This window comes from Euleptes europaea, chromosome 7 (genome assembly GCF_029931775.1).
Source record: "Euleptes europaea isolate rEulEur1 chromosome 7, rEulEur1.hap1, whole genome shotgun sequence".
NCBI classification, from domain to species: domain Eukaryota; kingdom Metazoa; phylum Chordata; class Lepidosauria; order Squamata; family Sphaerodactylidae; genus Euleptes; species Euleptes europaea.
In genome coordinates this window covers 34,854,083-34,868,614 of record NC_079318.1, presented here as the reverse complement: position 1 = coordinate 34,868,614, position 14,532 = coordinate 34,854,083, and the positions used below count along the sequence as shown (strand labels likewise).

The following is a 14,532-nucleotide window of genomic DNA, read 5'->3' as shown; positions in this document are numbered from 1 at the left end:
GCCCATTGTGCCAGTGCGAAAGAGCTGCATGGGATTTCCTAGCAAGCAAAGGAATTGGAAACAAAGATGTTGCTACTGCATCTACAGGATTGTGCTGCCCATTTTCTGTGAATGCATAAGTTCTGATGAAATACAACCGCTGGGACAGATTGCACTGTTACATTTCTCTTAAACATGAAAGAAGACAGCCATTTATAACGACTACAATTTTTGTGGAATTTTCTGAATTTTCTAACCTCACCCACAATTTAAAAAAAGCAACTCAAGTCTCCCCGTTGCTTTCTGTCTCTAACATCACCAGCTCTCGTTAATCTTTCCTGTCTGCAAAGTGCACAGCTATGGACAGGGGCCAATTATGGGCTGCACTCAAGCAGAACTAATCCTATATAAAGGCCCTCTAAAGAGAAACCATCTATCTTGTTCTTATAAAACCTAGGGCAGCAGAAAAATCACACAAACACCCAACTTGAAAGTGAGCAATCATGACCTTAGAAACACCATACAATCTTAGCAATGCTGGCCACAATTAAAGTCTATGTTATACAGCAAAATATTTATTAGAAAGTAGCTTGGTCGTATTAATAGTGCAAGCTAATTAGCACAAACTGTAGCAAATTAAGAGCAGCAGCCTCTCCTCTTCCTTCCAGGAAACCGTATCTTCTCTTTTCAGGTCTGATTCTTTAGTTGATTACTAAGTTCTTGCAATTCAACCATCAGGTTCTCCATTGCTGTCACTTCTTCAGCTAGCTCTCCAGAAACATCGACACTTGTCACATCTGCAAAAACCTGCTGCACAACAAAAACAACAAACAATCTGTAGCAGGTGCTAAACAAAAGGCAAGATTGTCCTCAATACGCATTTGAAATATTTTCCATTGCAAGGATTTATATAACCGCCCTGATCTGCTATCTTTCTGACCCCTCCACTGGATGCAATACCATTCAAGGATAATATGCTAAATGCTGCTCTGGGGACAACAAGCGAACAACACTTCTATAAATGAATGTTATCAGTCTGCTTAGAACCGGAGCACTTCACATCATGGCTCGGATCCAATGGAGAGTGTCCGCAGGTGGACAGATTTCTGCCCAAAGAGTGGAAATTTCTCTCCCTCCCACTGTTGTAGTTGCCAATATTTTTATGGTAAAAGTATTTGTTATTGACAACATTTATAGATTATTGACAACCTACAGTATTGATCTAAAATCCTAGTCAACATTTAAGGTTTCAAAATTGAGCTTGCAAATACAGACAGACACTTGAGAAAAACAAGTTGTTTGTGAGACAGGATGGTAAACCACAAAAAACCACAAAGCAAGGCCAGACATTGGATAGCTTGCCAAAGTTACTGATAAGTACCAAGTAGTGGAAAACAAGTTTATCTGTCTTTCTGGTTTTCTTTACTTTCAAGTTAAAATGAGAATTACAAGTTTATTTGTCTTTTGTGCTTAATAAGCCTTGAAGATGAGTGTGAGAAAGGAAATATGTTTGGGTTATTCCTATGACATCTGTTTGTCTGATATGAGATCAAAGTTTGGGAAAGATGTTCGTTAAAGGGGTGTTCTGTCTTATTGATACAAGTGATGTCTTTTGATGTCTGGGAATTTGGCAAGAATTTAATAACAATTTCTTGCTGATTTTCAAAGCTATTCTCATTGGTTCTCATAATAATTGACCTCTGAAAGGGTATATAAAGGGGCTTGAAATTGTGCAAAGTTGGAGATCCATCCCATTTATGCCTGTATGCTATTAGGCTATTTGGGAAAGGTTCCCCAACACAACTCTTCTAATGGGCATGTAACTTTGAATTTTTCTATGTGTACCTGTATCCAGATCTATACTATTTTGCTAGAATATGTCCCTCCAGATGAGCAATCGGGGCATTACGGGCTACAGTGGGAGGAAGAAGAGGAGAAAGGCCTGCTTTGTGGGTGGAAATCCTTCAACCTGTGGAAACGCTCTGGTGGATCCAAGCCCGTCTTGACACTTTCCAATTTGCAAACTGGAGGACAACTGCAGCTTCAGCTCCCTGCAGCACAGCTTTTCCTTTAACTGTTATTCTGAGAGGCCATCTTATTGTGTAATCTTTATATCCCTGCTTTCTTATTGACTCAACCTGCCTCTCTGTTGCTATAACTGAACTGTGGCAAAATCAGCCACACTTGCTCTTTCCTCTACCTGCGTCATTTTGAAATTACTCCCTCTATTACACCTCATCTGCCAGACTATTTGAACAAACATTTATCCTTACAGGTTCAACATCGGGTTGCTACTGCAGCTCACAGACAGATGGTGCTGAAAGTTGCAGTTACCAGCTGTGCATTGTGGATTATGGGATCTTCCAGATTCACTGAAGATTAGACCTAGCTATTAGACTCTGAAGGGTTCTGAAACAGATCTAGTCATGACAGGACCTGGTCCTGTTCATAAGTCAGTGTCACTGCCATGCACCAGGGCATTTAAACTCCTAAGCTGTCCCAGTTCTGAATAGCAGAAATCAGAATCTCCCCATTGCTGCTTCTTTCTCTGAAGATTTTGCAGAAGCAACAGTAATAATGGAGAGGACACAATCCTCGCTATCAAGGCTGCAGCCTGAATCTCGGGGTGCCATTTTCACTGAAAACAAACAGTGACTTCATGAGAACATTAGCAATGGGAGATGCACCAGTTATGTCTATAGATAACATTTCTCGTGTTCCAGAGGTTCCTTCATTTACCTTGGCTTTGGCTGCCAAACTACGCAAGTTGAGTCGAGCTGAAGAGAGTATCTGCAATGCTTCCTGGTGATTAGACTTGGTTTTGCTGCATCTTATCGCCACTGCAAGTTGAAATTTTAAAAAGCAAACAAACGTTCTGTGGTTATTATAGTGATAGCACACCCACCACACTTAGTTTTCAGTCAGTTCTTTTCAGATGAAAAATCTCTTCAACTAAAGCTCCTTAATATATGTAGTCATGCAAACGGTTAAAGTCATGGCAAATATAAATTATAGAATCATAGAGTTGGAAGGAACCACCAGGGTCATCTAGTCCAACCCCCTGCACAATGCAGGAAATTAACAACTACCTCCCCCCACATTCCCCAGTGACCCCAACCCTTCCCCCGCCATGCAGGATCCCACAATCAAAGAACTCCTGACAGATGGCCATCTAGCCTCTGCTTAAAGACCTCCAAAGACAGGGATTCCATCACCCTCCGAGGCAGCACATTCCACCGTCGAACAGCCCTCACTGTCAGAAAGTTCTTCCTAATGTTTAGGTGGGATCGCTTTTCTATTAGTTTAAATCCATTACTCCGTGTCCTAGTCTCTGGAGCAACAGAGAACAAGCTAGTTCCCTCATCAACATGACATCCCTTCAAATATTTAAACATGGCTATCATGTCTCCCCTCAACCTTCTCTTCTCCAAACTAAACAAACCCAACTCCCTAAGTCTCTCCTCATCACATATTATAAAATCACATATTTTAAACTGAATAACACATTACTGACATTACACAACGTTAAGGAACTAGACGTGTTACAGGTGTTCCAGGACATCAGTTTACTACAACATCTAATAACATGATATCATATATTTTTCAAGATGAAATAGGAAGCTGCTGTTAAGCCACACAATGTCCATTATTTTGTACAGGCTGAGTATCCCTTATCCAGAATGCTTGGGACCAGAAGTGTTCCGTATTTCAGATCTTTCCGTATTTTGAAATATTTGCATATATATAACGAGATATCTTGGGGACGGGACCCAAATTGAAACACAAAATTCATTTACCGTATGTTTAATATATATGATATACAGTATCTCTACAATGATTGCCAATGTCAAAGACCAGCACTGTGTCATGGTAGCTCTCAGATTTTTTAGCTCTCCCTGAACTTAAATTACAATGGGACTACAACTCTATGAAGGAAAAGATGGTACCTGTAATTTCAGCACATAATTTTCTATAAACACTCACTGGGGCTAAACCCAGCTTTTTATAGAGCCCTAACCCAATAATTCAAGGGCAACTCATTTGAAAAGCATTTATTACTTATTTTTATTTTACTTCATTTAGACGTCATATTTGCCTCCAGTGGGAACCCATATCGGCCTACATCATTTTCCTCTTCTCCATTTTATCATCACAAGGTTAGGTTGAGAGTGTGGCCCAAGGTCTCCCAGCAAACATCATGACCCGGGGGAATTCAAACCTGGGTCTCCCAGATCCCGCCCACAATACGCTGACCCAGGGGTCCCTAGCCTTTTTGAACCTGTGGCATCTTTGGAATTTTGAGAGGGGGTACTGAGTGCCAAACTCCAAATGGCTTCCAAGGAGGCAGAGTCAAACGCAATCCCTCCCTCCTCACTTTGCAAAAGAATCACATAAGGGGAATAAAAAGAGACAAAGGAAAGCCCAGGGGGAGGAAGGGAGAAACAGAAGGGGGAATAAAAAAAGAAGGAAAGCCTGAAGGAAGAATGGAATCACACACTAGCTAAGAAAAGTCTGGGTGCTAAGAAAAGTCTGGGTGCTTACCAGTCCTCTGGATCCTCCAGGGGCTGCAGCTGGCACTTCAGCAGTGGAAAAACCTTTTCATTTGAGTGAAGCCAGCTAATAACAAGCCCTGCCTTATAATGGCTCTGCCCACTTTCTGAAAAGCTTCACAGGCTCAGCTTCACAGGAGCGGTGGCTTCTGATCTGAAGAACCAAGTTTGATTCCCCACTCCTCCACATGAGAGGCAGAGGCTAATTCTGGTGAACTGGAGTTGTTTCCCCACTCCTACTCATCAAGCCAGCTGGGTGACCTCGGGCTAGTCAAACTCTCTCAGCCCCACCTATCTCACAGGGTATCTGTTGAGGAGAGGGGAAGGGAAGGTAATTGTATTGGGGGGACCCACAAAAGACTGAGATTGGTAAGAGTTTAGGAAAATAACAGGATTAATCCATCCCTCCATAAAACAACTTCTGTTTCCGATAAAGTCTCACATTTTCTGTTCTCCAAAACCTCTCTGGGGGGGGGGTGTGCTTTTATAGTGAACATTTATCGATTATATGTTGCTTTTAGATTCTATCTTCTTTCTTCACTGACAACAGGATTCTCTTCAAAAAATCTCAAAAGAATAATTTGACTGTACTTCCAATAGAAGTATAAGACCCACCATTACCGTTGACATTTGTGGATTATATTAGTGGTTAGTGGGCATGATAGTTAATCAGCAGCAGTTTATATAAAGATTTCATACAGCTCATACCATGTGCAAGCTCTATAGCACCTTTTGCCACTTCCTTAAAAGAGGGAATATTTTTGTCCCAGTCCCTTGACTGGATTTCACATTTGTGCGCTTTGGTGAGATACTGCAGTGCCTGAAAAACAGAAATACAGAAAATATTCTCAATTCGTCTTTACGCCATACACAAAGGCAAAGTCCCTCTCTAAAAAAATGATACTGAATCTGCAATAGGTTAGTTCCTTGGAGTCAAGATGGCTTCCTCTCCTGCAACTATATTCTACAGCTGCAGCACAGATGTTTTTTGCTGTTATTGCTGCTCAAGTATGACAGACGTGTAAGTAACACGTGTTTAAAAGACAATTCTTTACATTTTAAAAAATCTGTCTAGACAGATGGATGTGACCCACATTTTCCTAGGTCGCAATGATTAAATGCATATGAAATCAGGAATACACTCGTATTTTAATATTTTGAGCCATTCCGCATATAAGGAATGTAAACCTCAATAAATTGCTCAAATTTACATAAGGACTAAATGCCAGTTTTATTCTCTCTTGGTTCCTCAACATGGAAAGAAAAACAGAAATAGAGAAAACAAAAAAGGCAATTGCCCAAAAACTAAGCAGAAGCAAATGAACCAAAGCAGCAGCAGGAAAAGAAATATCTTCCATTTTGTTAAAAAAAGAAGTGGATTTAAGCGCGTACATCACAAAGCACTGATGTCACACTGATTTTTAAAAACAATTTTCCCAAAGAAAACCAATGGAATTACAATGCTGAACTTTGGTTGGTTGATAAAAAAACAGGTGGCCCAAAAAGTAGATGCCAAAAAGGGACCGTAGAACCTGCATATCCTCAACTGTGCTAGATTTCTTGTTTCAGAACTGGCTTCCATGTATTTATTTTTTTACTTTATGCTTCTACACAACACACATCCAGCACAGAAATACCGCCCCCAGCAATTAAGATCTTGTGTGACTGTCACCTTTTAAAGTTGTCTTTTTTAATGCTATGAATTCTTTCTCAGAAAACTGTGGTTATAGAATCCCTTTTCCAAGGAGACTTCTTTGCTTTAGAATTTTAGGAAGTTGACTTATTTGGTATATTTTTATGCCCTTTTTCCATTTGGAAAGGTTACAGTTCCAACATGGCAATAAAGACTTTAAGACTGAAAGAGTTTTTTTAAAAAATGTATTAAAAGAAGACTCTAGAAGTTCAGATAAAAATCCCTTCTGGAATTCAAGAACAACTTTAATGGGCACTGCAAGGCTTGTAGTAAGGGGGGGGGCATTTACAAAAAGGTAAGGAGTTCCAGAGAACAAGATAGTTTCAGATGGGTACTTCTGTTGCTCTCCAGTAGAAGAGCAAGATTCAAGTATAGTAGCATCTTAAAAACCAAGATCTCCAAGGTATAAACCTTCGAGAGTCAAGGCTACCTTCATCAGATACCACAGAACAGGAGTGACTCCCAAGAAAGCCTTTGTGCAGGTCCTCACCAAACATACTTATGACACTGTGGGTTCCTACAACAGATCTCCCTTAGCTAATTGGTCAGCTGCCTTGCATGCGTTCGCTTTAACATTTTAAGTACAGTTTCAAGTACAAGTTGGTTGGTAGTTTTTTTTATGTTGTACACTGCTCCAGCTGAAAGGAAGGCAGCATGGGATAGTCTGATCTCGTTAGATCTCAGTAGCTAAGCAGGCTCAGCCCTGGTTAGCATCTGGATGGGAGACCACCAAGGAATACCAGCGTTGCTATGCGGAGAGAGGCACTGGCAAACCACCTCTGTTAGTCTCTTGCCATGAAAACCCCCAAAAGGCAGGTATGACTTGACAGCACTTTACACACACACACACACACACACACACACACACACACACACACACACACACACTGCTCTGAGCGCTTTCTGACATAAAATGGTTAATAAATATCAGAACTGCTGCTAACTCCTCAGAGGAAGATGATAAGGTTATTACCACCTGCTTTTTCAGTGCTATCATAAACTGAAGAGTTGAGGTAATGTTCCTGGCAGTGAGAAACTAAGTCATTAGAAAGTAAAGTTAACACAAGTACAAAACAATATACTGAGAATGATTCATATTCCAGCATTTTACACTCTATTTTAGACATTAAATATTAAAACCCAGAAGATTATAGCAACCATATGTCAAAGATATACATTAAAACAAACTAGGACAAGACCATAAAGATTAGCAAGTTTTCAGGTGCTTCCTGAAAAGAAATGTAAAGTGAAAAATGGGATTGACCCTTTGAAAAGTCAATTTGTACCTTCGCATAACACAACAGAGCTTTTTATTTGGGGGAGGAGGCTTTAGCCCTTTCTTGCACACATGCTCCTTTTCATGGAAATTACAGAATCCCCCCTCCACAAATACACAAGTCATATGTGAAGGGAGCAGATCTGTGAACCAACTCGTATGGCTGATGACAGGCCTAGTTCAGCCTCAAGGTGAATACCAGAAAGAGCTTCATGACAAGATGATGGATTTAGGCTGCATGATATGCTGCTCCTCTGGAAAAAAAAGGTGAACTGTAGACTGCACATAAAGCAGCATTATAAAAAAAACACAACCCAGACATTTCTAGAAGCGCTCTGAAGGGAGTAAGCTGTTACAGAAAGATGGCTTCAGATAACTGAACAAGCTCTTTCCATTACCACACACTACAGTGTTCTGTAAGCTACAAACATTACTTATTTTCAGAGTCTGATACTTCTTTCACACACTGTGACTTTTATGAAAAATTGCCATGAGATAGCTTGCTTTGCTTTGCTTTAATAGCTGAAGTGGACATCAGATAACCTTGGGCTGCAGCGCAAAGATGAAATGCTTTCTTGTTGCCTTTCTAGCTGTCTTCAGCAAAATGAAAGCGAATACTGCAAAAATACCTATTGTGTGTTGTCCTTACAGAAATGAAATCTGGGGTAAATCTCTGACTTCCCAGCCGCATTCCAATACTGCTTGCAATATAAAGTGTTCTGAAACACTGTTAGTTGAGGCATTTGTGTGTCTTAATAAGTGGGCAGACAAAAGGGCCATCAGCTAGTTTATAGAGGATGCCTAGAGTACACTAAATTATGTGTACTTTGGTTAGAAACAGCAAAGTACTTCTTTTGTTTAGTGATTGTGAATGTTTTAGTATATTATTTTTTAGAGATGCTTTTGCCAGGTCCATAGCTTCCAGAATTCAGTTTTTCTCCAGGGTTCCATACACAAAAGAAAGCATTTAGTGTGCATATTGCGCCCATTCTGTAGACACTCCACTGACTGCCCATCAATTGCCCGGTTCGTGCCAGGGTTCTGACTATCGCATACAAAGCCCTTCATGGTCTCGTACCCTCATATCTGCAGGACCACCGCTCCTCCTATGCTCCACCATAACAGCCTTGCTCATCCAATCAGGGCCTTCTGCAGGTACCACCCTGCAAATGGGTAAGATCAATGGTGGCCTGTATACATGCGTTCTCCCTATTTGCCCCTACCTTGTGGAATGGCCTGCCTAAGGAGATCAGGAAGGCTCCCACGCTTCTGTCATTCTACAGACTATGTAAAACAGAATGGATCAGAAGTGAATTTTTATAAAGGTCACAGGGCCTTTATATGATAATAGAATGCTTCAGGAAAGTGTTTTCATAAACGGACTGTGGACAATATCACTGTGTGTAGTATGTACTATCTGTTTACTGTATATATTACGTTGCTCTCACTGCACTATTTTCTATTTAGGTAAGCCCATTCTTTGCATTGTTTAATATCTCATGTCTAATACTTATTCTTGATTTCTGAAATCCTAGTCCCATTGTGTTGCTTATTAGATGCTTCATTCTATTGATTTAATTGACTTACACTGTGTAATCCATCTTGAGTCCCAGTGAGAAAAGCAGACTATAAACAATGTCTAGGTGAAACAAGGGGAAGGTACAACACGATCAATGGTCAGACACTTATTCTTATTAGAGAAAGTTGCATTATGGTGATATTAATAAAGTTATTTACTAGGTGGTAGCAAGGTATAAATCTAGTAAATAAAAATATGGCTCTTTTGTCTATTATGGTTACTATAACAATTGCAGCCTAACCATATGCAGGTTTTTGCAGAAAGAAGGTCTTTTAGGCATGGCTGTTTCACTCTCCATCACCCCTCCAACAACTTTGGGTCTTCGTGTTGATTATGAGAGATCCAAACCCACAACTGGTTCTGTCAACAGATGACACCTAACCACTTTCATACTTCTGTCAACAGAGCAAGAGCACTGTTTCAAATTTGCATGTGAAACTGCAGCCCATCTAGCAACAGCTGAATGAGTAATACGTCATTAGCAGCTCTAGCAGTATTGAATGCCATACACAAAGGAAGGTACATAGAGAAGAGTGTTATTGCATAAGGAAGAACATAAGAAGGAACACATTTTAATTTTTGCAAGTACAACATGGAGGACCAGTGAGAAACTGCAAGGGAAGGGAAGCCCTATGTCTGCAGTCCACTGTCACAGGTTCCAACTTCAGCCCCTCCTCTTCCAGCTCCCGTTTGGCTTCAGCCTCACATCTTTTTGAATCATTCACTGGGTTCCTTGCTCCAATTTTGCTTCCTGGGTCTTTTTGCATTGCTAAGGGTGAGAACAGACTGCAGCTTCCCCAGCTTCAAAGGGCTCGCACCTTATCAGTGGCGAGAGAACAAGGGCTCTTGGCCTGTGGCTCTTCACCTGGGGTGCACAGCCAGAGCCCAGCCATGGCCCGCCAGGAGTGCAAGAAGGTCTCCCACAACTGGCGAGGGAGAGCTACACCTGTCACATACCTGGAAACCTCGCCAGATACAGAACAATATCTATTGGACAACGCTAATATCTACACATCACAACAGTTAACCCTGGACTGCATATCTGTGTGTTAACAGGCCAATGTGTGGCTTCTCTGTGGACACCAGCATGTTTAGCCTGAAAAGGAGAAAACTGAGAGGGGATATGATAACCATCTTCAAGTACTTGAAGGGCTGTCATCTAGAGAATGGTGCAGAGTTGTTTTCTGTTGCCTCATAAGGGCGGACCAGAACCAGTGGGTTAAAATTAAATCAGAAGAGTTTCCATCTAGACATTAGGAAGAATTTTCTAACAGTTAGAGCGGTTTCTCAGTGGAACAGGCTTCCTCGGGAGGTGGTAAGCTCTCCTTCCCTGGAGTTTTTAAGCGGAGGCTAGATGGCCATGCTGTCAGCAATGCTGATTCTATGAACTTAGGCAGATCATGAGAGGGAGGGCATCTTGGCCATCTTCTGGGCATGGATAGGGGTCACTGGGGGTGTGGGGGGGGAGGAAGCTGTGAATTTCCTGCATTGTGCAGGGGGTTGAACTAGATGACCCTGGTGGTCCCTTCCAACTCTATGATTCTATGAACGTGGGGTGTTTGTGGGGAATCTTCGTGGTTCTGGGGGCAATCTTTACATTGAACCGGATGTTCGATGAATGTGCTATTTCAGTGCAGATGGGAGCTAGAAGATATAGGGGGTGGGAATTTTCAAAGATGGCCAGTATCTGGAAGTATTCTTGCTGCCTATCTATGCAGCATCCTGAGAGATGATGATGCAAAGGCCCCTACTTTCCCTGCCTTTTTTTCTAATACCATGCAATATCAAATTGGCGAGGCCTTGCCATGATGTCACAAAAAGAGGAAATTGATTTTGGCTTGCTTAACAGAGACACGGTTGGAAGAAAGTGTTGTCCTGACTATGCAGTCCACCAAACCTGCACAGGTGGCTGGGGAGGAGGGGGTTGCTTTGTAATGTTCCTGGAAACTGGCCAGAGAACGGAAAATATCCCATTGTCTCTCTTGGACTGTAAGCAGCTAATAGACCGAGGATTGGGGCAATAAGAATTTGTAACAGCCTCCATGGACAGGGCATATAAAACTAGCTGTTGCTTACTCTGAAAGAGAAATGCAAAAGAATGCAAGATACTACATAAAAGATTTTAAAAGTGCAAATCAACAAACATGATAGGCAAACAAAAAGGCACAGTAATTAATAAAAAATTTATCTTGCCTTTTTCCCCTTCCTGACTAATATCCTGTCAGCCTCCCTCACCTTTTGTACACGTCTATCTAGCTTTTCTAATCTTACTTGCTCTATTCCCTTTTCATCTTCTGCATTCCCTTTAGAATCTTCCACTGGCATATTTACAAAGCTCTCATCTTTCCTTTCCTTATCAGTCCTCCGCTCACTCTCACCCTTCATACTTGAATCCAGCCTCTCCATAAGTTTCTTTTTTTTTTTTAGGGAGGTGCCATATAACTGACTTCCCCCCTATATGCCTAGTGCAACATTTATCAGCAGGTGGTGTTGTAGGAAGAGACTGACTGACCTTGCAGAACAGCTTAACTGGTGATTCCACCCCCGCCCCCGTGCTTTCATGGTAAAGTTGCACTAGGTGGCAATAGTTTGATCATTCAAAACATTCTTCTCTACTGAAGGTGGTTGCTATAGCTCCAGAATCTAAATCTCCAGTTCTAAAACAACACTTTGGGCACCAGAACTATAAAGAAAAACTGAACTTGTACATCAATTTATAAATAACTTAGAGGAAAATTCATGGTTTCAGAATTTCTATTTTATGCAGACATAAAAAGTAAACATGGGTGGAGTTAATTCCTGTCCTAAGATTTGCTGAAATTAATTAAGTAGCTTTCTCTGGATTGTGCCATTAACTAAAATTCTGTGCACAGCAATTTCTTAATTATAATTTCAGAATAAATTTTTATTAAAACATCACTCATGGTATTAAAACACTGACTCATGGTATGGTCTCGTATAAATAAGCCTAGGCATATGCGTTTCTCATTCCCTCTCCCTACTACCCTAATATGTTTGGACCCCCTCAAGAACTTTTCAGTTCACAACAAACTAGTGCTTTTTTATGTTTATGTTTCATTTGGGCAAACTGCGGTTTATGCCAAATTATATGACCAAACTGTGGTTTCTAATTCTGGTTTGTAGGCATACCAACCTGAAACCAGGAAACACATGGTTTCTACCCCCCACCCCCTGGAATGGGCTGTATGTCAGCATAGAGCATTCAGGACTCTGGGGGTGAAGCTTTCTTCTTCTAATGCCTCAAACTTTTCTGTGGGATGAAGTCCAAAATGGGCACAAGTAAGCATCTCTAAATCTCTAAAACTAAATTCAGGTATATAGGTAACAGCCACACTCTTCACTACTTAAAAGGCCTCTCCCACCAATAGGAATTACCTTTTCAACATCTTCATAGTTATTACTCTGCCCACTGTCATAGAGTCTTGCATATAATTTCCAGATTTCTCCATCACTTGTCACTCTAGAAGTCACTCTGCCAAAGAGGGCCTGTAACTTTGCCTTCAATCCTGTCGTCGTCTCTCCATTTCGATCGTCCACTCCATCCATTACTGCCTTCACCAGTATCGTAAGCACCTTAGAGAATGAACAGATTTTGGATGCATTAATTTTTAAAAATGTTTGTATCTGTGAGCGCATTACAAGTCACTACATTTTTAAAGGGCATTTGTTAAATGCAATGCATTTAAAGTGCCCTTTTTCTAAACTATTAACTGTAAATAATTTGAGATTAAAAATCTCAAAAGATCAGTAGATTGCTGTTTAGAGGACAGGTTGATATTTTTTTTCTTTTTCTTTTGCTGACAAGTCACATCTGACTTATGGTGACCCCTGGTAGTGTTTTCAAGGCAAGAGACATTCAGAGGTGGTTTGGCATTGCCTGCCTCCACATCAAGACCTTGGTATTCCTTGGAGGTCTCCCATCCAAATACTTGCCAGGGTTGATCCTGCTTAGCTTCTGGTAAAGTTGCACTAGGTGGCAATAGTTTGATCATTCAAACTAGCCTGGGCTATCCAGGTCAAGGCTACCCTGCCTTTACCACTAATTTTTCTACCAGGAGGGATGATCCTTTAAGCATCTGGGTTCCAAGTCATGGAAGTCTTTAAAAGTAAGAACCAGCAACTAGAATTCAGGCCAAAAGCAAACAGTCAACTAGGGAGGCTGTTTTAAGTTTGGCATCACATGAGCACAGTGGTCCACTAGTAAAAATGCAGGCCACTACTTTAAACTTCTGTAGTTTACCCATTTCAAATTCAAGGCCACAGGGCACACACTGCTGGTAGTCTGATGTGGAAGCCATCAGGTTACGCATAGCCAGAACCCTCCTAACAAGAAAAGTGTGCAGTTGGTAAATCAGTCACAACTGGAAAAAGATATTCCTGCCTACTTCTACCACCTGGATATTCAGGTGCAGCTCTGGATCTCGAAGAACTCCCAAACTGAAAGCCTGTATTTTTCAGGGGGAGATCAAACCTGTCCAGAACAAACTGAATACCTAATTCCAGATCCTTGACCAACAGTACCCTTTGTCCTTTCTGGATATTATCAGCTTCATCTTATTGAAAGTTACCTAGATCATCACTGTTCTTAAAAAATGATTTAGATCTTTAATTGCTCCTCTAGATTCAGATGGAAAGGACCAATAGAGCTAAGTGTTTGCATACTGATGGCACCAAAAGGATGACCTCTCACTCCAAAACTCTGGATAATGTCATTCAGAGGCTCCATACAGAAATTAAGTCACATGGGCTATAAAACAGAGCCTTTGTGACACCCCATAATCCAAACACCATGAGGTAGAGAAGCTGTGATCTGTCTTCCAGGAAGGATTAGATGCACCTCAAAGAAGCACTCCCAAATGCATCCTTCCATTTACAATTGTGTCTCCTGGAGAGGTCCAAGAGAATTAACAGGGACGCACTTGTCCTGTCCTCCCATGTTTATTTCCCAGTGTAGGTCATCTAGAAGAGCAGCCACAGCAGGCTCAATCTCAAGGCCAGGCCTGAAGCCAGATGGAATAGCCAAGTATTATCCAAGAATTTCTAGAGTGGTGCTAGGCTAGCACTTGAACATTTCGCCCAGATATGGAATGCTGGAGACTGGCTGATAATTGTTGAGGTCAACAATTATCAAATGCCTCAACACAGCCTCTTCCAAGCCTTTTTATCATTATGACAACCTTGAAAAGCATATTTTGATTCAGAAAAGGTCATTATTATTATTTAAATTTTATTTGTACCCTGCCCGTCTCTTGTTCTGTAAAACCCTAAATCTTGTACAGGTCAACAGCTTTAATATTGCAGTAAACAAACATGCTCACATACAAATCTGAAAATGTGATTGTGCATGTAGTACCAGAAGCAAAATATGTCAGTTCTAATGTCATTATATGATAAACAGGCAAGAGTCTTGACATTAACATAAGTGTTTTTTCTA

At 41.0% G+C, this 14,532-nt stretch overlaps 1 protein-coding gene across 1 annotated transcript in view; it reads right to left on the bottom strand.

Moving 5' to 3' along the window:
- Window positions 1-642: 642 nt before the first annotated feature.
- TTC27 (tetratricopeptide repeat domain 27) overlaps window positions 643-14,532 on the bottom strand; it is a 105,525-nt gene continuing 91,635 nt past the window's right edge. Inside the window, exons 17-20 of the mRNA XM_056852662.1 lie at window positions 12,474-12,671; window positions 5,238-5,349; window positions 2,719-2,819; window positions 643-789 (exon numbers count right to left, since the gene is read on the bottom strand). Of these exons, the coding sequence (XP_056708640.1) occupies window positions 667-789; window positions 2,719-2,819; window positions 5,238-5,349; window positions 12,474-12,671 (534 nt within the window). The 3' untranslated portion in view covers window positions 643-666. The remainder of the gene's footprint in view (window positions 790-2,718; window positions 2,820-5,237; window positions 5,350-12,473; window positions 12,672-14,532) is intronic.